Genomic DNA, 25,940 nt, shown 5'->3' with positions numbered 1-25,940 from the left:
GGCTGGTGTATATGTCTACTGAAGTTTATTCTTCCACGGCACAAAACTATCAGAGGATCAAGACGAGGGAGAGAAAGGTGAACTGGGGTCAACAAGAATTGGCTGCTATAGGAACATAAAAGATGCTGCCTTGGGTTGGTCCTTGATCAACCGTTGGTAGTGAGATCAACAGACACCATATAATTAACCAAAAAGAAAAACAGAAGCGTCATTTTTTTTAAACTTTATTGTAGGCAGATAAATAGAAACATTACATCATTTTCTTTCAGTACCCCGCGTTGTGAGTCCCCAGCATCAACACATGTGAAGGAGATATTGCACATCGTATAGCTTTAATTGGATGTTATCACATTGAGACTCAAACTGCAATTTCAGTTAGAAAATTAATCATGGGAATGGCAAAAACACACACAACCGGCAGCCTGAATAATATGCCTCACACAATATTGATCCAGTTGTTATCAGCAAAAAGTGTTCTAATGACACTACAGGATATGGAAAAAGAGATGTGAAATAACACAGTATTACTACCATCTTGCATAAATACCGGTGGCGGCTCGCAAAGCAAACAACGGCTCGCCAGCCGCACACGACTGCAACTGTACTCTGACATGATTTGTTCAAGTACATCCTTGCTTGTTCTGCACAAATAAGACAGGTTTCAGCAGCACGACCTTCTCTCTCCACTTCTGCAACTTGGAGTCCATTTTTGTCCAAGCTTCAGGCTGTACTATAGATTAGGCCCTGTACATGGAACACGATATCAGGATATCTCCATTAAAATTAACAGCATCCAAGTCATACTTACAGAGCTATAAACACAAATAAATGATATTGGGATAGCCATATCAGAATATAAGTGTACACAGTCACTACAGTAGAGAATGTACTTCCATGGTGTATTAACTTTTATACCAAATTAAAGAAAATACAGATGCAATTGCAGCCACATATGAGGTCAGCAGTATAGTATAATTATACACACATTTGTCGTGCCGAATTACAACAACCACTGGAATCGGGAAATACCATACAGCAAGTGTAAATGATGATTTAGTCGTAATCCAGGTTTACTGGATCAAAGTTAATGGCTACCATTGCATCTCAAGCCAATATCCCCTCTCCTTACCAAGCCACGAGAAAACTCTATTCACAACCTTCTTGACATTGAAATTAAAAAAAACAGACAAACCAAATGTGTTCCCAAAAGCGAAAATACAAGTATGATTGGATAAAACTTGAAACTACAGGCTGCAAGGTGTACATTTGTAACACAATAGACAAGGTGAGAAACGGGAAACTAAATGGAGTAAAAGGAACTTTGAAGGTACCTTCTTCAGGATCACGTGAACTAGCATCAGATAGATCCTTGGTTTCAAGGCTACCGAGCCGTTGCTGGAGGCACCGATAAAGTGGCTTCATATTTATAGCTGGGCAGTATCTAATAGTTAGCATCCGAAGGGCTGGGTAGTTCCCATCACTACCTGGTACAGATACCAAATGTCTGCATCCCTCAAGATGTAGTGATTCCATTAACGGTAGGTCTCCCAAACAATCCAGCGACTCCAGATCATTGCAAGCCTTAATATACAGATATACGAGTGCATCCAACTGCGCTGGCACGAAACGAAGATTGTTACAGTCATTTATATATAATGACCCGAGAAATGGCAATGAATTAATTCTGGGTGAAGGTGATTGCTCTGGCATACTTGTACTGCAGTGTTCTGACGATACTGTTGTATCAAAGTGTTGTACACTCTCCAACTCTCTGTTATCCTGCCCCAGAATGGACTCAAGACTACCGCAGTCTCGAATGCTAATACTCGTGAGAGATGGGGGAAGAACGAAAAGCTCTTCCAAGCTTCCACATTCATATATGGATAGATCTTTTAGATTTGGCAGGAGTTGATCCCTTCCTCGAGTATGGTATCCTGTCACATTGGCGGGGCCTGTTAGATTGCTGCAGTTCTCAATGCAGAAACTCCTCAATGATACCAAGCTTCGGAACTCTTCTTCAGGCCAGTAGATGAGCATATCACAAGAGCCAATTTTCAACTCCAAAAGCTGACCAAAGCATTTCCAGACCCCAACTGCTGGCTGTGATGCGCATGAGGGGAACAAAAAGTTGAAACCATTTAATGACATTTCCAAAAGAGATACTTCACAATCCTGATCAAGCTTCAGTGTCGGTGTTGCTTCAGTATCATCGACTGACAGGGATAATTCAGACAAGCAAGACATGTACCTGGATCCAAATATTGATAAGGATAGTTGAGAATTGCCTTCTTCTACCTTTATAACTTTGATTTTTGGTGCTTCAGCTAGAGTTGTTAGCTTTGGGCAGTCCTTAATTTTAACATTCTCAAGTAGAGGAAATGTTAACTCTTCTCCTTCTGTTGCCACCCATCTCTCAAAATTCTCCAAATGATTTAATATGAGGTCTTTTAATGCTGGAAATGCTGCAGATGCATTGTGACTACATAGGCTTTGCAGCATGTTCAACCTTTTCAAAACAAGAACTTCAAGGGCCTTAAATTGACTGAATTGGGGAAATTCCTCACACATTGTACAACCATCTAGGTGGAGCTTGGTCAAATGCTGCAGTAAAGTAAGATCTGCCACCCATGCTGGGAATCCAATACCTTTATAGGAGTTTATTTGTGAAAACTCCAGTGCAACATGAGGTTTAAGAGCATCAAGCACATTCCTGTGCTGGTCCAGTTCTTCACTGCCATCATCGCTCCATTCAAGAGATAAATGTGTGAGTTTCTCTTTATTTCCAAGACTGCATGCTCTAGCGTCTTGTTCAGTTACATACTGAAGACCAGCAAGTTTTAATTCACCACCAAGATTTAAATCCCTTAGTTCTCCAATAGTACTGCAATCAGGACTAGAACCCACCACAAAGTATGTTAGGGTCTGCAGAGAAGTGAGTTGCCCGAGTTCTGGAGACATGCACTTCAATGATATGCATCCATTTGTATAGAGGTTGCGGAGATTTGTCATATACTTCATATCCTTTGGAAGTCGACCAAGATTCCGGCAACCAGTAAGATTAAGGGTCTGTAGATTATACAGTGTGCTTATTTCCTTGGGAAGTTCGTTCATATAATGGTGCTTTGAGAGATCAAGATACCTCAGGTGTTGTAGGTGCCTCGGTTGGGGTGCCTTTTTCCATTTGCACTCTTGAAAGAGTTGCAATGCTCGCAGATGGCTGTGATTCGACAAATGAGGTGTCGAGCCACGAGTGAAGCTATCTGTATACAACAGTGTCTGAAGAGCAGGAGAGTGTTTCTTCAGATAAGCATCCAAAAGAGTTTGGATATACTTATATGATGAGAACAAGTGGCGAGTAGGGCCTGCTGACAACAACTGATTTTCATTAGGCCTGTCAACTATAGTAAGACAATCTTTTCCCATAACAGACAAGGCAATGTCATGCATAAGATCATGTATCCTGCATACTGTTCTAGAACGGATCTCCCCCCAGTATTTTGCATTCAGATTCAGTTTTAGGGGGTTTAGCTTGACCTCTTGAAAGAATGATCGCCAAGTTAGCTCGTCGAAAATTTCTCTGCCTGCCTTTTCAAGATTGTCACCATCCTTTAGTGGTATCAAATCATGTGCCATCCATAGCTGGATTAGAATTTCCACATCAATATCATAATCTTTGGGAAATATTGCACAAAAAGCAAAGCAATGTTTCAAGTGTAATGGCAAGTCATCATAGCTGAGCTTGAGTACAAGAAAAGTTTCTGAGTCCTTGTTGCAAGTGGTGCTTCTGGCTAGTATGGCCGTCCATTCTTTCATGCTAGTCTTGTTACTCAACATAGATCCAAAGGCTTTGGCAGCTAAAGGAGAGCCTCCACATCTGTCCAGAATCTTTTCAACCACATCACTTAGCTCAGCAGCCTTTGGCTTTTGCAAACAGAATGCTCTATTCTCAAATATTTCCATCAGAAATACTTTACCTAGATTTCCAAGATTATGGCTATCATCAATACACATCTTCATAATTTGTGCTACTTGCGCTTTACGAGTGGTCGTCAGTATTGCACTACCCTTGGCACCGTGCTTCAGACAGGTCTTGAGTTTTTCCCACTTATCAACATCTTCATTCCATACATCATCCAAGACAATGAGGTATCTCTTCCCACTTACTTCTTTCAGAAGGTTCTGCAATGCCTTTTCACGATGGATCTCATTGATCTCGCAGATATTGTTTGCAATCTTCACAACATCAAAATCATCTGACACACAACACCACCTCTGGAGCTGGAAATGCTCCTTGATTACAGGGTCATTGTAGACAAGCTGAGCAAAGGTGGTCTTGCCCAGCCCGCCCATTCCAACAATGGGAAGGACGATGAGATCCCTATTGCCGGCTTGATCAATCAATATATCCACGATCTTCTTCTTCTCTTCATTTCTGGACCTGCTGACAATATCCTTCTCAGAGTCAATTATTATGGAATCTGTGTTGCGCCACTGCTTGGATGGTGGTACTTGCTGAGTTTGGTTGAATCCAAAGTCATTCATCTCTCTGACAAGGTTCTCAATTTTGCGCACAATCCTGCACAGTTTCTTGCCCATCCTGTAACGAAATACAATGGGGTTGTGAGCAGGGAAGAGGCTTACGATGTCAAAGCCAAGCTTCTTGTAGTGTCCCTTCTTCTTGGCATCACGCCTGAGCGCCTCGTACTTGAACTCGTCGAAGACATCGTTCGCCTCATAGGCTGCCTTCTTGAGTGCTTCGAGCCAAGCACTCACTCCAGGTCGGGATGCTCCTTTCTCCTCCGCATCTTGGATGACATCCAAGATCGCCAGAAGCTTGCGCTTCAGGGTCTCACGCTCCTCCTCCATGCCATTCATCACTTTGTACTGGTCCAGCAGGTAGCTGGACGCCTTGTTTGTCAACATGGATACTAGCGGCCTGACTACATACTCCGCCATTGTTGCTCTAACAGCTCCCAGCTCACAAGAACACACTGCACAAACACAGGGAAACACAAGGGCTATGCAGAAGAAAGATGGTCTGGGGTTGTGCGGATCTAGATTCCAGGCAACTGGATGAGCGCGTGTTGACTCCCCGGGGGAGGTGGTTGGGGCTGGTGAGTGGAATACGATGGGTTAAGGATTAATAAGAGGTTAAGAGGTAGCAAATTTGAGATTGGTATTGCCGTTTGTCATATTTTAAGAGCGATTTGGTTTGATAGTGAAAAAGACAAAACACTTATATGATTTTTGTCTCATGAGCAGTATGATTGGACTGGGAGGGATCTCAAGGAAACAAGATCCATCATTCATCCTCTGAGAAACTTTAACTTTAGTGACTAACCATATAATAACATCTGTGCTCACAGAAAAATGCACCCAATGACTCCACTTGAAGTCAAGTACTACTCCTTCAGTCTCAAAATAAGTGTCTTTGATTTAGTGCAATTTTAGTACAAAGCTGTACTAAATCAAAGACACTGACTAAATCAAAGACACTTATTTTAGGATGGAGGGAGTAGTATAATAGATACCTTTTGTCTGCAAAAAATGCACACAATGACTTCACTTGCTCATGACTTGGTATAACTTGTGCCCATATCGATACGAACAGAACATATTTTAAAGGTATTATTATTAGTGATAATTCTAGCAAAGAAGAGACTGAATATGAGCAGTAAAAAACATTGGTTTTCTTCTAAAGGCACTTGGACGCCTGTCGTTTAACATAGAGAGTGGTGGCCTAAGTTTTCATCTCGTGGGCAGTATGATTAGTCCGGGAGAGATCTCAACCCCATAGGATCATCGTGGGTGAAATCAATTTTACCTTGAGCGACGACCTACCATGTGTGTGTGCTAACAGAAAAATGCGTCCAGCTCCCAGCTCAAGAGAACACACTTCACAAACACAGCGAAACACAAGAGCTATGCAGAGGAGAAATGGTATGTGGTTGTGCAGATCTAGATCGCAACTGGATGAGCGCGTGTTGACTCTCCGGGGGGAGGTGGTTGGGGCAGGTGAGTGCAAGACGATGGGTTAAGACTTAATAAGGTTAAGGGATAGGTACTTTGAGATTAGTAATGCCGTTTGTCATGTCTTCAGAGGGTTCTAATTCGACAGTGAAAAAGACCAAGTCTTACATGATTTTTTATTAGGCGTGTCTAGTGGGCGGCCGGCTGCCCACTAGTGCAACCGAGCGGCCGGCTGAAAAAGGAAACCCCCTATCCCCACGAAACAGAAAAGGAAGGCAACAGACCAATCGACCGGCCACCAAACAAACCGATCGAGTGCCCATGTAGCCAGCTGTCCCCAGCTCGCACCCACGCCCCCGCTCGCCCCCACGCCTCAGCCCCTCCCACGCTGCCTTTTTCTTCTTCTCCACGCCAGAAGCAGATCCAAACAGAAATCGCCCACAACCCTTCTTCCTCCTCCTACACAGCCGCCATGGGAGCCCCAAAGTAGAAGGAGCTGCTTCAAGATCTAAAGGGCAGGGTGGTCAGAGCCATACCAGGCAGTAAGATCAAGCAGGTAAGCCCCCTCTGCACCTCTTCACTTCCCCCTTTCTTGTACTGCATAGGCATATGTAAACCCCCTTCTCCATGGATCCATGGAGAATCTGCTTCAAAAAAGAGGTGAATCTGGCACATCACACCAGCCTACTTGATGTTACTGCTGGATGTGTTAAACATGCCAAAAACTACTTGATGCATGCCAGACAAGTTTCTACCACCTGGATGTGTTAAACAAGCCAATTAAAAACAAGTTCTCTGGCCAATTAAAACATGATTAAATCCAACTCAACAAAGCATTGTAGCCAAAAACTAAACATGCATTCTACCAACTTGTAGTTATTGTTTGCAAAATGAACAAAAAATTGACTGCCCAATAGATATGTGCAACGAAAAATTCATAAATGTGCAACTGAACATGCATCCCATCCAACTGAACCTATATTCTGGCAACTCGGCATGCATGCTAGCCAAAACTAAAACATGCATTGTACCCCACGTGTTATCTGGCCAATTAAAAAACATGTATCCTAGCCAACTAAACATGTATCCTGGCCAAGTAAACATGTATATTTCGCAAATACATGTTTGTGAGTGAACATTTTGGGAAAACTATAGTATATGTGCAAATAAAAACATGTTTTCTGGCCAACTAAACATGCATGTTGGCAAAAAACTGAGAAAATGTATCCTGGCCAACTAAGACATCTATTCTAGCCAACTGAATGTATTAACTGTCCAACTGAACATGCATGTTGGCCAAAAACTAAAATAAATGCAATCTGGCCAGCTGAGACATCTATTCTAGCCAACTAAAAACATTGAATGTCCAACTGGATATGTATGCTGGCCAAGTGCAAAGATACATCCTGGCAATTGAGACGCCTATTCTAGCGAAAACCAGAAATCTGTAGTGCAACAGGAAAAGCACAACAACTTTTGTCCATGGCTAATGAAGCCACAAACCATATTAACATATTCACACATATAATCTTGTCCCACGCATATATTCTGGTCCCACATCTATTGCAAACCATATTAATATGTTCAAATATACCAGAACTAGAAACATAAACGACGATGAAAAACATATAACTATAATCTGTCCTCCAATTCTTCTTTCTTTTTTCACCTGGATTTTCCTTCTCAAATGTAGCATCCAATTATGTGCAGAAAAATCTGAAAAGAGCTCCTTGCGAAATGGAAACCTACAGATCATTACAACAAAATAAAAAGGGGGAAGTCAGAAAAACTCTGTAGCAAAAAGAAGTCATGCTTTTGTCAGTTATTTACTGCAAACTGTGCAACTAACATAACAAATCTGTGCGAACAAAAAATTTCATAACCGTTATAATAAAAGATTATGCTACGGTCATGTTGTTTTTTGGAACTAAGATTATCACAAAATGGTGTGCAACTGTCTATTTACTAAGTTTTTAGGTTGTTTGAAACACTCTTTTTCTGTGGTTACCAACTGATGACATCAATTTCTTCTTTTTATATATGTGCAGGGAGTGTGTGGCAGCATCCAAGAACAAGGAAAAAAATGCTTGATCTCAATGAGTTGCCTTCAGATCTCAATGAGCTTCCTCGTGATATGGATCAGCAGCAACCCAGCATACAACAAGGAAATTGGACAGAAAATGGTCGATCTGTTTACTACACGCAGGCAAGTCGTGATGGTAACCCTATGGGCCATGACAATGTGGCAGGCCAGTCATCAGCCCGTGGTGCCCCTGTAGTGGTGTCTTTGCAGTCAGAGAGCCATACTCTTGATGACACAGGAACCGAGGCAAATGTTCCTGGTCCAACCAGGACTGAGCTAGAAGCTGGGGCTGTTGACAGAGCTGTGCAAGTAGAAGAAGGAGAGGACGAGGCTGGTTCTCAACCTATGGAACCCTATGTTGGCATGAGGTTTGACAGCCTTCAAATTGCTAAGGATCACTACAACAGCTGCGCACTACGGATGGGTTTCTCTATCAAGATGAACACCTCTAGGTGGACAGCCCGCACCAATGAATTGATAAAACAACAGTTTTGCTGCAACAAGTTCAAGAAGCCCAAAGCTGATGATGGAGGAGCTGAGACTCCTCCTGTCCTGGACCCTATTCCAGATCCAAAATCTGTTAACAGTGATGAGGAGATGGAAGAAGAACCTCCAATATTTGCTGAAGAGGAGGCTGGTACTAGTAAGAAGAAGAAGTGCAAACGCGAGACAATAAAGCAGACTGAATGCAAGGTGAAAATGTTGGTGAAGCTGATAGATGGGCGATGGGAGGTGACGCACTTTGTTCGTGACCACAATCATCCGCTTGTGAACAAACCGTCATTATCCAAATACTTGAGATCCCACCAAGGCATCTCACCTGATGAAAAGGAGTTTCTGCGCATCTTGTATAACTGCAACTTGACTACGGGTGTGGTGTTTTTCTATATCCCTTGAAGAATTAAGTTTCCTTCTAGGCAGTCCAGTGTGCAACTGTTATGGTACTACTGTGCAACTGAAATGGCTTAACTGTGCAACTGGTGTCCAACTTCCCATGCTTTTTGTATATCACTTTTGGTGCTTCTTGTGCACCTAGATTGTCTTTACTGTGCAACTACACAATGTCCTGTATGCAAAAACTGCAAAGTGTTTTTAAAAAGATGCAGCTAGGTGTCCATTTCCTGCGATTATGTTCTGTGCCAACACGTGTCCTATTACTGTGCAGCTGGATGTGCCATTTGTGCAACTAAAAAAGGATATACTGTTTGTTTTTGTATTATGCAGGACGAATGATGCATGTAATGGCAGAGTTCTATGGATCTGAGATGATGGTGCCGTTCGGACCAAAGGCAATAACAAATCTTTGTACAAGTTTCCGTAGAGATGACACAAAGGCGGGTGATCTGATTGAGACAATTGCGCACTTCAAGGATATACAAAAAACCGATCCAGACTTCTTCTATAAGGTGAAAAATGATGAAGAGGACAGAGTTGTCAACATATTTTGGGTGGACGGCTTAGCTCGAAAAGCTTATGCGGAGGCGTACCACGATTGCATATCGTTTGACACCACCTACATGACCAACTTGTACAATATGCCGTTCGCGCCCTTCATAGGAATAAACCGACATGGCCAATCTTTCATGCTGGGTTGCGCGTTTGTGAGGCAGGAGTTGGCATCGAGCTTTGATTGGGTCTTTGGAGCATTCCTAGAGGCTATGGATGGCAAACCTCCTGACAACTTCATCACCGATCAGGATGGTGCGATGAGGCAGTCAATACAGAGCATCTTTCCAACCACCGTGCACCGCTGTTGTCGATGGCACATCATGAAAAAGGCTCAGGAAAAGGTTGGTTGGTTGCTGTGCCGGAATCCAGGACTCTCTGATGATTTCAACAAGTGTGTTGACTTCAGCTTCACTATAGACGAGTTTGAGCAGAATTGGGCTGGGTTAATGATGAAGTATGAGGCTATGACACACACGCACTTTGAGAAGTTGTACGAATACAGGTCAACTTGGGTGCCGTGCTACTTCAAACACAGGTTCTTTCCCTTCCTCCAGTCTACACAGCGTAGTGAGGGGTTCAACACCGTCCTCAAAAGATATGTGAACCCACACAACTCAATGCTGAACTTCGTCAAGCAATATGAAAAAATACAGAACCACATCCTTGCCAAGGAAGGTTGCAATGATTACAGGACAGAACACCTTGAGATTGAGTTGTGGTCCAACTTCCCAATAGAGAAGCAAGCTTACAAAACCTATACTAGAGACCTTTACCGCAAGTTCAGAGAAGAGTTTGAGCTGATTGGACGTTATAATGCATTCCAAGTTGGTGTTGATGCGTTTGAGCTCAGACCGAACCAGGAATTTGTTGCGAAATATGGTTCTCGAAACTACTTGGTGCAGGCAAGGGTGGAGGAGGGTTCCTATTTGTGTGAGTGTTGTAAAATGGACAAGGACGGCATCCTCTGTTGCCACATCCTCAAGGTGTTCACCCATGTTGGCGTTGATGTCATACCGGAAAGGTACCTGCTAAGACGGTGGACACCTACTGTTGTACCTAGTGCGCTAGGGACTGGTTATGAGCAACCGGATGAAATGCCTCCTCAATCAAAGAAGCAGATAAGGGAGAGGAACATGATATACGATTTTCGGAAACTAGCAAAGTTTGCGAGTGGTTCTGATCCAGCACAAGCTATTGTATACAAGCATATGCGTGCAGCACGTACCGAGATCGGCCACCTGAACAAGTCCAAGAAAAAGAAAAAACCGACTGCTGCAACGGGGCCATCAGATGATGGCAACCCTCAAGGACCTCCTCCACCTCCAGGCAGCAATCAGGGGGCTCATCATCCAGGTAATTACCTGCCCCAACTCCTGATCTAACTAGGTGTGTAACTTCAGTTGCACACATCATTGTGCCCAGTTACACACACCATGGTAGCCACTTGGACAGAACATACTGCCTAGTTGCGCACGCTGTGTTAGTTCAAGCATCAAGATAACACAGCTAACTTATGTTTCCACTTCTGGATATATGTGATGTCAACCCTCAAGGACCTCCTCCCCCTCCTGGCTGTACACGGCATCCTCCGCCACCTCCTCCCCCGTGTGCTCCTCCCAATGGCCCTACAGGCAGCACTCAGGGGGCTCGTCGTCCAGGTAATTACCTGCCCCCAACTCCCCATCAAACTAGGTCTGTAACTCCAATTGCACACATCATGGTGCTCAGTTGCACCGAACAGGCTACCTAGTTGCGCATGTTGTGTTAGTTCGAGCATCAAAAAGATAAACACAACTGACTTGTTTGTCCTGTTCTGCCTATAGGTGATGCCAACCCTCAAAGACCTCCTCCCCCGCCAGGCCCAACTAGCAGTGCCCTTTGTGCTACTCCCAATGGACCTACAGGCAGGACTCAGGGGGCTCATAACCCAGGTTAGTACCTTCACCGACTCCAAAACAAAAACTAGGGTGAGTGACTTTAGTTGCACATATCATAGTGCCCAGTTGAACAGAAACATGCTGCCTAGTTGCGTGCGCTGTGTTAGTTTGAGGATCAAGCTAAAAATCTAACTTGTCTTTCATGTTCTGCCCATAGGCGACTACAATCCAAGTACCATGACAGGCCGTGCTACTGCAGGTGTTTTTTTCAACTTAACTTGCACACAGCAACCAGTTAGTTGCACAAAATGTACTGTGTGGTTGCACAGAACATCAGTGCTGGTTGCACAATAACAAAAATACTAAACTTTTTATATGATTATTACACAGGTGATCGTGACGGTCCTACTGCCCCGTTGGAGGCTGCATCCCTTGCACAAGCTTCTGATGATTTTGTGCCCAGGGATCCTCCAAGGTCTACTACAAAGGGTAGGGCAAAGAGTCGACGGTACAAATCGGCGCTGGAGCTACACCCAAAGAAGAAAAACAAATGCAGCCAGTGCCAATCTACAGAGCACACTGCTGGTGTGTGTCCACAGAGGCTCCTGTGATTCTGTTTCCTCATTTGTAACTTTGGAACAAAAAAGGAAAATAATGATGTCTTTTTTAGCAATGTTGGGACCAAGTGGACACATTCAGCATCTATGATTCCTCTTTATCTAATTTATGCTGCTTGAATTAGTTCATGCACTGTGTAAAAAAAGTTGCTATTTGTGCCTTTGTTGGCAACTGGTTAAATATTTAGTTGTTGAACAATTGTATATCCAGTGCTCCTAATGTATCAACAAAAGTGATGATATTGAGTTGCAAACGCAATTACTAGCAGTGTGCAACTACAAAATCTACTTAATAAAATTGTACAAACCAGCAACTTCCTCCATGGAGCAGAAAAAAAATAGTACTGACCTACTCCTTGTCGTATCTCAGCAACTTCCTCCATGGGGCGGTGTTGTGCACGCTGGTGACCCAATCATATGCCAGCTTCTTCCTGATGTTGAGTACTTCCTTGGGGTTGTAGTTGGGCAGTTGGCTACCATTCCACTCGGTGGCATTAAGCAATGCGAACAACCCACACTCATTACTGCAAAAATGGGCAAAAAAATTGTCACATAAAATTAAAACCAAATAAAGGTAATGCACTCTGTGCAACTACTTACTGTGCAACTGCTTGTGTTCTACTACAACTCATTATGTGCCACTGTGCAATTGCTTACGTGCCAGTGTGCAACTACTTATGCGCCACTCTGCAACTACCTAGATAATCCATTAGAAACTCATAAAAATGATAAAACAGATTGAAGACTAGTACTGTGTCTTAAAAATACTAAAGATTGCACATGTAGAAAAATTTAAAAACTACAAAATGATGGTATTTGATTGAGAAGGAATGAAATGCTTATTGTCTTACTTGCCGAGCTGCTTCGGTACGTCAATGTCAATAATCTGGAAGTGCTCGATGCTGAACTTTGGGTAATGCTTCCTCCATAGCTGGCGTACTGCCCCCGCAATGGTAGAGGCGGTGTTCATCAGCTCAATGTTGTCTAGCGTCCTGCTTGAATCAAGAACTTCGAAGCGTCCGTCCCTCAAGTTGACACTGAAGACCCAATAATGCCTCCCTCCGTCCTTATCGGTTACATCTGCGCACTCGAGCACTGGCAGCATGACCTGCAAGCGTGAACGATTTCAGACACAAATACAAGATGTAGCTAAGAAAAACAGTAAAAGACTTGGTCAAGTTAAAAACGGGTTGCAACAAGTATCTGCCAACTAACAGATGTGTCATGTGCAACTGGACATGCTGTGGGTGCCAACTGAAAAAAGATTGATCATATGGGCACAACACTCACCAAGTCTTTCTTGTCGAGACGGTTCTTGTAATCAAACTTCTTGTTTATCTCATTCACATTGTGCATCCCTTGCTGTAATTTTATCTGCAGAGATTATAAAACATGGCTCAAAACTCCTTAGTAGGTGAAAGGCCTCCCTCAAATGGTCAACGAAAAAAGTGCTACAGAACAAAGATGAGGGTAAAAAGAAGGTTTTGGAAAAACTTACAGAAAACCTCAGTGGCATAACAACCTTCTTTGACCCTTCTGGTAAGTTATCCATGATGTGTAAGATTCCAGTCTCAATAACAATTTTTGACAACCATTGAACCGGCTTCATTGAATCAACTAACTCCTTTAAAGAAATGTAGAAAGCATCATACCTGATTATCTCAGGGCTGAATTTTTTTTGAAAGCAATAAAAAGACAAGTTAGCTCGAAGGGTCACAGCAGCAAAAAAATGTGCATGAAAATGAAAACAGAACAGTGTGCAACTAAAAGCCCTGTTATGTGCAACATGCTATGCTTTCTGTGCAACTAAGTGGCTGGTCCTATGCAACTAAAAAAGATATGTATGTAGGCTGTGGGGAGTTAGTTTACCTGGTAGCTCCATCATCTGCTCCTTTGTGATGCCTGACCCAATACAAGAGGGTAGCGTAAAGCTTGTTCACTACCTCATTGGTGCTGAAAGTCTTCTTCTTGTTGTAGTCAATGAATGGAGACCTTTGAGATGCTGCGGGCCTTCTTACCCTCCTCTGTCTTCGTGCAAGAGGTGGCCCCGAAGAACTGCTCGTGCCAAGTTCTGGTTCTGCGCATATCGGGGTGTGGCAATTCTCTGGTGAACCAACATCTAGTTCTTGAGCTATTGCCTTGCCAGCATCAGCAGCATCACATCCTTCATTCACAGCTGCTGGGTCCAACTCACACTCATCGATGCTGATCACACCGGCTTCCGCTGTTTCTGCTGCTGGAGCAGGTGCTGGAGCATCACCATCTATGCCGAGGTCAAAAGATGGTGCATCGCAGAACCCGTCACCATGATAAGAGTTTGATCTTCGTAAGGGTTCAAGGACCAGGGCATCTCCTTGCGGCACAAACACGGGTGCATCATTCACTGACTTAGTTCGCAATAGTGTTGTACTTGGCGGCCTTGGAGGTTTGCACCTACTTATAATGTCGAACACCTCCTCTTGTGTTAATGGTTGCTGAAAGTCAGCTCTTGGGGACGGCACTTTGATAGTTGGATCACCTCCTTTTGTGTTTGGCATTGAAGCATCTCTATCAGTAGGCACCTTGGGACTTGCAGTTGCAGTGGTGCCTTCCTGACCAGCTGTGGTGGTTTTAACTGTGACCATGCTGCTAACTGACACATCAGTTGGCACACTGGTATCTGTAGTTGGCATCTTTCCAGTCTGAGTTGGCAGCAACCTAGCAGAACTTGGCACCCCTGCATCAATGGCTGCGGCTCGCAGCTCTCTCTCGTCTCTGAACCCCAAATCTTTTGTGGCCTATTCCCCCTTTGCGCCCCTGGCAAACTTGACAATCTTCTGCTTAGGTGGTTTTGGTGGGACTTTTGAAAGGGGAGTTTTCCCCTTGATCTGTTGAACTTCTCTGACATTGGTTGGCTCTCTGCTCACTACTGTTGGCATATCAGTTTGAAGCACAGCTTCCTTGACCATATTTACTTCAGCATCTGCACTCATCATCTTCTCCTTGGTTTGAGGCAACTGCAGATTCTTCTTCATTGAAACTGCTTTACGCTTCTGGACCACGTGAGGGTTTGCCATGGATGATGCCTTGCTCTTGCTGGAGCTTAGGTCTGGGAGCTGCTTTAAATATTCCTTATATTTTTCCTTTGAATGAACCCAGTCAAGACGCTTTCCTGCTTCCTCCATGTCAATTTGATTCTTTTCAGCATCACTTGATAAGAACAGGCTCTTGTCAATGGCAAAGTTGATCTTCTCACACATATCTTTGTCGCTGAAATCTGGCACGGGAAAGGTGGTTGGCAAAGCTGGCTTCAAGTTGCAGAGCTTGAACATATCAATGCTGCCCTGAGACTCTGCTTCGTCATTTTTCTTTGACTTTGGCAAATCCTTGTCTTTCCAGCAAGTTTTGTCAATCAACATCTGTAGTGTGCTCCTGCTACTCAATGAATTGCTGCTGCTCGCAGGGGTGGCATGAGTGCTAGTCCTCCTGGATGTGTTGCCACCTGTACCACCAGAACCAGGGGCGTTGTCATCATCATCGTCATCGCTACTGTCGCTGCCTCCATTGGATCCCCCTTTATCATCACCATAATCATCCTCGTCTTCTTCATCATCGTCTTCTTCCCTCTCACTGCCATCAGCTGCTGCGCCTTTGTCTTCTCCCCTCTCACAGCCATCAACTGTTGCCCCTTTGTCCCCGTCCCCCTCTTTGGCCTCACCTTCTTCTTCCTCCTCCTCTGCATCACTATCTTCTTCCTTGTCCTCCTCCTCTCCTTTGTCCTCTTCTTCTTTGTCCTCCTCCTCCTCCTCATCCTCCTCCTCTTCCTCCTCATCCTCCTCCTCCTCATCCTCCTCCTCCTCTGCATCTTCTTCATTGTCATCCTCATCCTTATCCTCCTCCTCTGATTCATCCGCATCTGTCTCCTCATCGTCGTCAGCATCTATCGCTGCTTCCATTTCCTCATCTTCTTCTAACTCATCCTCAACAAATTCTTCTTCTTCTTGTATAGTTGACCGCCGTCTCTTTCTTTTTGGAGCACGGCGTGACGGCCCAGTTGGCATTGATGGCTGCTGTACGTAAGGATCAATATCTGGTTCCTCGTCATCGATCTTGGCAACTTCTTCAATGAAGGTGCCAACCTGTTCAGTTACAGCCTTGCACAGCTCATTGACCACTTTCGCAATCTTTGCCTTTTTCTGCATCAAAACAAAAAAGATTCAGTACTGATTCAGTTAGAAAGAAAAAATAAAAAGTAAAACTGTCTGTAACTGACCATGATGTGATAAGCAAAAACGACTAATACACACTTTCTGGCCAACTAAAAACATGATTCTAGCCAACTACACATGCACTGTGGCACAAACTAAAAAACATGCATTCTGCCAAAAGTTGATGACAATGGTTGTAAATGAACACTTTGACTGTCCAAAAGAACATGTGCAACTACAAAAGCTTATATGTGCAACTGAACATACATCACAGCCAACTAAATTCTGTATTCTCGCAACTACAAAAGTTATACATGTCCATCTGAACATACATCCCAGCCAATAGAAAAATATTGGTAAGTGATACAAGTTTCTGTATGCAAAACACTAACCTGCGGATTGTATGTTATTGGTAACTTGGATGCCACGAATGCTTCAGCTTGCAAAATTCCACCAAACAGTGGTGTCTGCTCCGTGCCTCTATACTCCTCTTTAAGCTGATGTGAAAAAAAAAGAGAAACAGAAAATAACAAGGTTATCAAAAATAGATTTGTGTGTTGAATGAAACCACAAATTACAACCTGTGCAACTACAACAAGATACTGGGGTAGACAAATTCAACTATACATATATGCAACTGAACAAAAGACACAAAAACTGTGCAACACACATGGCACCTAAAAGAAGTTTCTACCAACTGATGCAACACATCTGTGCAACAAGATTAGTAAAACTGTGCAACTTAAAAAAGATGGTGTGCCAATTTAAAATGAACATGTGTGCAGATTGCCAAACTGAAAGCTACAATCTGTGCAACTACATGCATTGTTGTGCCAGCTGATGACAGTTTTCTGTGCAATTTCCAAAAAGAGTGACCATACATCAAAAGAACATAGAAGGAAGACACTGTTGGAAAAAAAACAAAAAAGAACTCACTTGTAATTTGCCGAACACACCAGGAGAGATAGTATCCTTCTTGATCACCTTGGCAATTAGAGTACTATCCCATGCATTCGGTCGTATCGCGCAGTTGCTTACTGAGATGTCATGTACGAGCGCATCAAGGTATAGTATCTGCACCAGACCCAAACAAAAGAAAAGGCCAAGTTCAGTTATTGTTATGAGAATTTCAGCAAACTATAACTGCACAGAAAGAACAGGAACAGATGGAAAAAAGTGGTCGTTTTCACTAACCATCAAGTGATACAAGCAGCAGCAGACAGTTTGCTTCTCCTGGTCCATGTTCCGGAAAGCTTCGTTAATGTGTTCTGCTACAAAGAGACAGATGTTTGTATTCTTTAGCATTTGATGATCTAGCACAAGTCCATAACACTTTGGGCTGAGCTTCAAGGCCGTGGTTGGTGCTAGAAAAGTGCTGAAGGCAACCGCAAGCCAGGCCATAAAGAATGTGTCATCCGTTCTTCCAGCCATATCCTGAATCATCTTGAGCCATGTAGTGATCTGGGGATGAGAATTTCCAGTTATGTTGAAAGCCTGTCTGAATCTCCTAGTGGCATCCTTGTCAACTAAATATCTGACTTTTGGACCCTTGTTTGGGAGATCAAATACCCTCTGAACACTGTCAGCATCGACACGGATCCTTCCCCTTCCTGGGAAAACCATTTCAGAGGTCTGTGGCTGGTAGGACTGCACCAGGAACTTAGTGAGGTCCGTTGGAAGTGTGTCTGATAAGTTCAATAGCCCCCCGACCGACCTCGAAACTAGCTCTGATTTCTGTAGTGGGGTTAGAGAGGCGTTGAAATTTTCAAAGCGCGCTGGTGATGCCCTTATCCTGCCTGCTTGTGATGGTCGCTCCACATCTTCCCCTGGAGCCACCTCAACTCCTTCACCGCTGCACTGTTGATTAGAAAATGAAAGCATTACACAAACATTAAACACAAGAGAAAAAACAAGAATGAAAAAAAACTAGCAATCATCATTTGGATCAGTATTAGAATGAGCTATATATTCATAAAATGGATCATGCCAACTAATATGATGTATTTGTGCAACTAATAAAGCTCATGAGGACAACTGCAAGACTGCCAGTGTGCAACTGAATGTGCAACAATAAAATAGTAAATAAAAAAAGAACGAGACCTGGCAGCTACAAAAAGTTCTAGTGTATGTGCAACAATAAGAAATGATACTGCAACACAAGAAAAACAGTAACTAAAAAAAAGGTTTGCAAAGAACTATTCAAATAGCTCATAAACACACACACAAAACCCACATACCTCAGCATCTGCTGCGGAAGATGCGACAGCTTCTCCAGCAACTGCTGCCTGCACAAAAAAATGACCACTGATGTCAACTATGAAAAGATGCCAACTAGTGAACTACAAGATGCCAACTAATGTCAACTGTATTTAAATCAATATGACTAGAGATGTCAACTACAAAAGGTTGTTATTGACAGACTAAAAACAAAAATAATTGTCCGAACTGCTGCATAATTTCATCACTATCTAAAAAAGGCGAGAAAAACACTTATATTTGAGATTTTACTTACCCTAGAAGATGACTCAGCTCCCTTGCCAAGTGTTGCACGTCTAGTCCGCTTTACAACACGGAAATGATCAGCATCCTAAGAAAAAAATAAAAAACATGAGCATGGGAAAAAACAAAAAAAATGTTATATGACCCGAACAAAACCAAAAAAAATGGACTTGTGTCATCAGCATGCCACTTACCTCAACATCCTCTCCCTGCTCAACACTCTGCGCAGTTCGTGGCTGGCAATTAGCAGGACGCTTCGAGTTCCGGCGAAGCGGCTGACTTCCAGCGCTGATTAAGCAACCAAAAGAAAATATGAAAAAAAAAGACATTAGCATACATGCATAAGTTGAAAACAACTCAAAAACAAAAGAAAAAAAGTGAATAAAAATACATCTCCTTCATTGCCATCCGTATCTCCTCCTATTATAACCATTTTTGCCCTGCGGCAGGAAATACAACAAAAAAAAACATAGTTAGAAGATGTGGACAACCAACTACTACAATGATGCAGCCAACTGGGCAGTAAACCTTGTGCAAACTGGACATCAAATAAGCCAACTAACTTTTTTCTGCCTAATTATTACTTGCCAACTGTGACAAGTAATACCTAGACAGAAAAAAGTTAAGTAAAGGCAACAAGCTCGGTGAGATAACTTATTCTGAAAAAAATGTCCCTGGTTGAACATGAGGGGAGACACATTAAAACAACCATATCCACAACAAAAAGACTTGCACATTGAGAAAAATTAAAAATGGAAAATTGGTAAGCATTGGTACTAATTTGCACAAATCAAAGGGGTCCTAGTTGCACAAAAGCACGAGAATAACACATAAACCACCACAGCCACCACAAACGCTGGTGGATTGGGTAGATTATATTGGAAAACTGGCAAGCATTGGTGCTAAAATTGCACAAACAAGAGTCCCTAGTTGCACACAGCAGAGGGGAAAACAGCCAACTCATGCGCAAAATGAGTTAGAAGATGCGCAAAATGAGTTAGAAGATGCGCAAAATGAAGTACAGAACCAACTAGTACATGGATGCAGCCAACTAATCAGGCAACTTGTGCAACTGAACAACGCGTAGACAGACAACCTAGCACAAAATAGCAAGCAAACTAAGCAGGGCAACTAGTGTCCATTGTAAAACACATGGACAACCAACTTGACCACGAAAGCAGAGCAACTTCTGCAACACAAAAACAGTATATATATACAGCCAATTAGTATATGGATGCATCCATCTAATTGTGCAAATGAACAACATATAGACGGTCGACCTAGTGCAAAACAGCAAACCAACTAAGCGGGACAAACTAGTGTAGGTGTAGAACATATGGACAGCCAACTAGTAAAAGTGATGTAGCCAACTGAGCAGGCAACTTGTGCAACTGAACAGTATGTAGACACCCAACTAGCAAAAAATTGGTGCAACTGGAGAACATAGGGATAGCCATCTACTATATGAATGAAGCCAACTGGATAGAATTTTGTGCAACTGGAACACAAGTGTCTACCAACTAAAAAGTGGTCGTGATACAAGTTTCACCCTCTTAGTTGGTTAGCACAGGTAATGGTCCCTAATTTGCACAGGTACTAATTTGCACATGTAATGGTCCCTAATTACAAACAAGAGGAGAAAAATACATGACCCACGAGAACCACCAGAAGGCTGGCAGATTGGCTATATTATCTCAAAAATTGTCTACTACTGCTCCTAATTTGCACGCAAGGGGCGACAGAGTTGCACACCGCGGGGGGAAAACACTCATCAAAAACACCAGATCCACCGCGAGGCTTCAATCCACAGAAGAGGCTCTATCGCCGCGAACCACTCATCCTCCCTGAACCATATGCACGAGCTCACCCCCTACTGCAACGCAAAAACGACGGGATGAGCACAACCCTAACCCACCCCTGCCAATCCGGCGGTTTCCCAATCGAAGTAGTCCGCTGGGGTGACCTCAACCTCGCCGGAAAATGAGTTCGACCTCCCTAACCCCGACCGCGACCTCGACCTATACCTCGACCTCCCTGACAACGACCGCGACCTCACCAGAAAACGAGCGGCCTCATCAGAAAAAGGAGGACGGGCGAGTGGAGAAACAAGCAGGGACGAAGACGAGGAGCGCGCGTAGGAGCAGTACCAGAGCCGCCGCGGACGACGACCCTCGCGGCGCGCCCCGCCGTCGACCACAACCCGGCGGATTTGGAACCGCCTCCGAGCACCAACCAACGGCGAAAGCAAAGGGGGAAAGTGGAGGAATGGGCGGCGAGAGGTGGGGGTGGACGGGGTAATGGCACGAAATTCGAAACCGCCGCCCACTACGCACGACGGCTAAAACGCTGGAGAACTGCCTAATCCTCGATGACATCTGGGTCCCACGGACGATTTATCTCGCGGTTCAGGTTTTTTATTTCATGAGCAGTATGATTGGTTTGGTCTGGGAGCAATCACAAGGCAATAAGTTTAGCTTTAGCCACTAACAATATACTAATATTATCCGTGCTCATAGAAAAATGCACCCAATGACTCCACTTGAAGTTAAGTATAAATATAATAGATGTCTTTTGTCTAAAAAATGAATCCACTTGAAGTTAAGTATAATATGTGTCCATCTCGAGGCAAAGATAGCATATTCTTAAGGTGGTAATTCTAGCAACGGACGAGACTGAATGTGAATAGTAAAAAAAAACATTGGTTATCTTCAAAATTCTACCAACCTGAAATTTTTTTCAGTCTTTGGAGAGAATTCGAAGCCAATAAGATCATGAAGGGAGAAACTTTACCGTTCAGTTCGACAATATGAGCCCATCCATGTCTTCAGCAACAAACCATGTGATACCATGTGCGTGCGCTCATAGAAAAATGCGTCCATTTGCAGTCCAAATATCTCCTCTTGAAGTTCAGAGCATCTCCGACCCCGTCCCTGTCCGGCTCGGCAAAGAAATATGGGCCCGAGCCACACATGGCCGGTGAAGCGAGCCAAGGGAGGAGCCGGCAGAGGTGATCGGTCGGGGAAGCGAGCGGGGGCCCACCCGCGACCTCGACGGCCACCCCACAGCCGCACCGTGGGGCCCCTCGCTGGGGAGGAACCGATGCCGCGTGCGAGGAATAGAGAGAGGATGCTGGAGGGGGGGAGGGGGGTGCAGCCTGGGGTGTGCTTCGCCGGCGGCGGCCGCCGGGGTAGGTAGGAGCGAGGCGGCGGCGATTTGGTCTGGTGGGCGGTGGACGGAGGAGACCATAGGCTTTCTTTTTTTTTTGATCGATGAAACGCACTCAAGCGCGAACGTTCGCGTGATAGGGTGGATGCGCGACCCCATCATTCACCGTTCACATCCTGCTGCCTGCTGCTGCATCCAGCGCAGCCTGCCGATCAACGGCCAGAAGGTTTCTGTTTTTATTTTACCCGTGTGTGATAATGTTTGCATGTGTGTGTATGCCTTTTTTTTCTCCTTTGAAGCGTTTCTCACTGGAATTTCCGAGGGTCGCATGCCCAAATTTGCGGTAATTCTCCATGGTTGAAAAGGCTCATATTTCAACACAAATGTGTTTGTTTCAGGATCAACTACCGGGTTTGTCAAGGAGATCGGTCATCGGTGAAATTCAATTTTCATCATGTATTCTCAAACTTTTTTAGAACACTCGCGGGTTGTGACTACAAAATTCTGCATGGCTATTGTTTGGAGGTCTTTGCTCAGTGTGTTTTACCGTCAACTAGATTTTCAGAGGTTTGAACGCGGACCGTCAAATGTGTTTGTAGGAAAAAATGTTGCTCCCGGCGTGACGTGGTTTCGTTATGAATCGAACATCTTTCTCTATCATATCAGGGATTGTGAGAGGTTTAGGCGACGGTGACAAATGCAGTGGCATTTTCTCTGAGATTATCTCCTTAAACCTGTATGTTGCTCTCATCCAAGAATCTAAGATAGAAACATTATCCATTGCCAAGTTAAACTCGTTTATTCCTAGCTTCCTTTACAAATTTGTGTCCCTCCTAGGATGGGGGCACGTTTCTCGGTCAACTAACTCCCTTGCGCTCACCCTGCTAGACCACACTCTCATGGCCTCTTCACAGCCTCTCTCAAACTCTTTCGCCCGACATCTGACATCACCTTCCTTATCTCTAATGTTTAGCGCCATCTCAACGCCCCCTCAAACCTGCATTCCTTCAGGAACTTACAGACATTGCGCCTGATGGTGCTATGCCTTGGCTATTCATTGGCAATTTCAACTTAATTCATTCTGCTAATGAGTAAAACAATGTGAACTTCCATGCCTCCGAAGCAAATATGTTTAACACTACAATCTTGGACCTCCCATTGCTTGAGCTACTACTTCTCGATCGCACTTTCACCTGGTCAAACAATCTCCTCGGATTGACCCTCAAACATCTATACCGTGCTTTTTTCAACCACGTGTGGGAGGATAAGTTTCCGAACTCCACTCTCTCCTCCCTAACCTAGCTCGCGGTTGATCATGTCCCACTAGTCGTCAATGTCTCTTCCCTCATCCCTTGCTCCCACCTTTTCTTGTTTTGAAACCTTCTGGGCCCTTCACCCAGCTTGCAGCAGGTTTGTCTCCTCTGCTTGGTCTCAAGACCGTCAGCCCCTCTCTTCTGATAGTCGCCTTGCCATCGCCATTAAGAAAACCAGGAACTGACGCATGGGTTGGTCCAAAACTATTAGACCGGCTCACAAGAGAGACAAAATTGCGAACTTATTATTAATCGCATTGATTCCCTTCAGAAAAATGAAATATCTCGTGACCCAAAACCTCTCCAAGACTCATCATCATTACGTCCCTTCAGCGTGCAATCCCACAAAAAATCCTCTTCTGGAAGCAAAGCTCTAAAGTTAATAGTACTACCATTGACGGTGATGAAAACACCAAGTACTTTCATATTTCTGCCTCACAGTGATTTTGCAAGAATAAGATCGATATCCTTGTGGACTAGGGGTCGAATTCACCTCCCACGACCAAAAGCTTCGATCCTATAAAAACCTTCCATGGTATCATTGGTGCCTCTTCCAAATGAACCCTAATGTTAGCCCAGTCCCAATGGCCTCGGACCAAGATTCTACTTGTAGTTCTGGACTTCCATCAAGGGTACTCTAATACCTGTCTTTGATGATTTCAACCACCTCCTTACTAACATCGACCATTTTAACAGGGCCCACATGATCCTACTTCCTAAGAAAGAGCCTGCTAGATCATCGGATGCCTTCTGTCCTATCTCTCTACAAAATTCAAAGTGATTGCCAAAATCCTAACAAATAGGCTCAAACCCCTAATCCCTCTACTTGTCCAGGGGGATGAACGGGCTTCATCTTTGGGGGGAATGTCACAGAAAACTTCATCTATGTGATGGGTCTCCTTAGTGACTACCATATAAGAAAATCTCCTACCATGGTGTTCAGGCTCGACTTCCATAAAGCTTTCAACTATGTTTTCTTGGAGTCTCCTTGTTGATCCTTTCCACTAGAGGTTTCCCTCCCACCTAGGTCTCCTAAATGGTGTCCCAGGCGCCTAGATCAACTGCAAAATGGTCTTCGACAAGGAGACCATGTCTCCCCTTATATCTTCATCATCATCGCTGACCTGCTTCAACGCGTGATCATGCATGCACACTCCCCAAACTTGCTCTATCAACCGATTTACTTGAACCTCCCTCCAACAGTTCTCCAATATGCGTATGACACCCTCATCATCGCTCATGAATCTGTTAATGCGGCAGTCGTCGTAAGAAATATTCTCGATGATTTCGCTCTTGCCGCCTGCCTCTCCATCAATTTTAACAAGACCACTTTCATATTGGTCCATGTCGACCCTTTCTTTCCTCAAAACATTAGAAACACTTTCGGCTACCATCTCTCCTACTACCCCTAGATCTACGCCCTCCCTCCATCCCATACATGATACATGCATGCCTTCTTTCACCTTTGAACCTAACATTCAATGTTTTTGCAAATATCTACCTAGTTAGGCAGCCCACTTGCTCTCTTGCGGGGGGAGGTGGGTTACGTTGTTCTCTTCCACTCTAGACTCCCTAGCCACCTACTTCATGTTCATCTTCTGCTTAGCAAAGAAGATCATAAAGAACTTGGATGCTTCTGTAGGTCCATTTGGGCTACCATCTGGTACCAAGTACCTTACTGCTTGGAAAAACGTATGTCAACCCAAGATGACCGGTGGTGTAGGCATCAAAAACCTCCAACTTCAAAACAATTTTCCCCACGTGGAATTTTACTTCAAGCTTTTACAAAACCACGAACTCCCTTTAGTCCATTTGTACCGTAATCAATACTCTGTCAACTTTGACAAAAAAAACTCTTCCTTCCTCTGGAAAATAGTGAACGGCCATCTCCCTTCTCCAAAATATCTCCTACGTCCTTACCAATAATGGCACTTCCACCTTCTTCTGCCTTGATACTTGGTTGATCGAATAAAACCAAGCCTCAGCCTTCCCCCACATTTACTCTTACTCCACCTCCCCCCTCGGTCTAGTATCCCACGTCTTGCAAAATAGATTACTCGCTAACCTATGGAATCGCCAAACTTGTGTTGCTTTTGTCGAACTTGTTGCTATTTTGTCTTTGTTGCAGGATGTTACCTTCAATGATGCTTTGGATGACAAGCTCCTCATCCATGGGACTTCATTCTCCTCTAGGTGTACTTACTCACTACTCTCCCCCTACTCCAAGATTGATGTCAATGTCAATTTCATTAGGGAATCGTCAGCCCCAATCAAGGTCAAGATTTTTGCATGGCTTTTGTTCAGAGATAGCTTGAACACCAAGGCGAACTTACTCCACAAGACCATATCCATCGAGTCCTTCGTCCCATGATGTGATCATTACTGCGAGGATGCAGCTCACCTTGTCATCCTATGCCCCGAGACAGCGTAGGTTTGGATGCTCCTCGCCCTCAATGCCCCTACCACCATCGACCACATTTGTAACCCTCACACCCTGCTAGGGCCTTGACATCAACATTTGGCCCACCGTCACCCTCTCTATCTTTTACAAAATATGGGACTCTCGCAACGCCTGTGTTTTCTGCAACAAGCATCACTTGGTGTCTGGCACCCTCAGAAACATCATCTCCGACTATTTTCTCTGGATCTTCATATTTAGGAACCCAGTTAGCAAAGAGGCTACTATGTCCCGGCGCATCTATCTCTCCTCTCACTATGTAAGTTGATGTGACTTTACCTACAAGATTATTGAGTAATGCATTCATGTGGTGATCCTAATA

General features: G+C 44.0%; 1 protein-coding gene and 1 pseudogene across 2 annotated transcripts; one reads left to right on the top strand and one right to left on the bottom strand.

Annotated features, from left to right (window-relative positions):
• Positions 1 to 375: 375 nt before the first annotated feature.
• LOC125544020 (putative disease resistance protein RGA1) lies at positions 376 to 5,473 on the bottom strand. 2 transcript variants are annotated; one of them, XM_048707546.1, is made up of 2 exons: positions 1,332 to 5,473; positions 376 to 744 (listed from the first exon to the last, which is right to left on the bottom strand). In XM_048707546.1, exons 1-2 carry the CDS (start codon positions 4,954 to 4,956, stop codon positions 731 to 733), a joined length of 3,639 nt encoding a protein of 1,212 aa, XP_048563503.1. In that variant the 5' UTR covers positions 4,957 to 5,473; the 3' UTR covers positions 376 to 730. The 2 variants fall into 2 exon arrangements, with proteins under 2 accessions (XP_048563503.1, XP_048563511.1); XM_048707554.1 differs by lacking the exon at positions 376 to 744 and having other exon boundaries at positions 1,453 to 1,611; positions 1,713 to 5,473.
• A 2,234-nt stretch (positions 5,474 to 7,707) lies between these two features.
• LOC125532617 lies at positions 7,708 to 12,046 on the top strand (annotated as a pseudogene).
• Positions 12,047 to 25,940: the final 13,894 nt, after the last annotated feature.

This window comes from Triticum urartu, chromosome 1, assembly GCF_003073215.2.
Source record: "Triticum urartu cultivar G1812 chromosome 1, Tu2.1, whole genome shotgun sequence".
Taxonomy (NCBI): Eukaryota; Viridiplantae; Streptophyta; class Magnoliopsida; order Poales; family Poaceae; genus Triticum; species Triticum urartu.
Note: the sequence above shows the minus strand (reverse complement) of the source record. Positions and strands in the feature narration are given on the sequence as shown.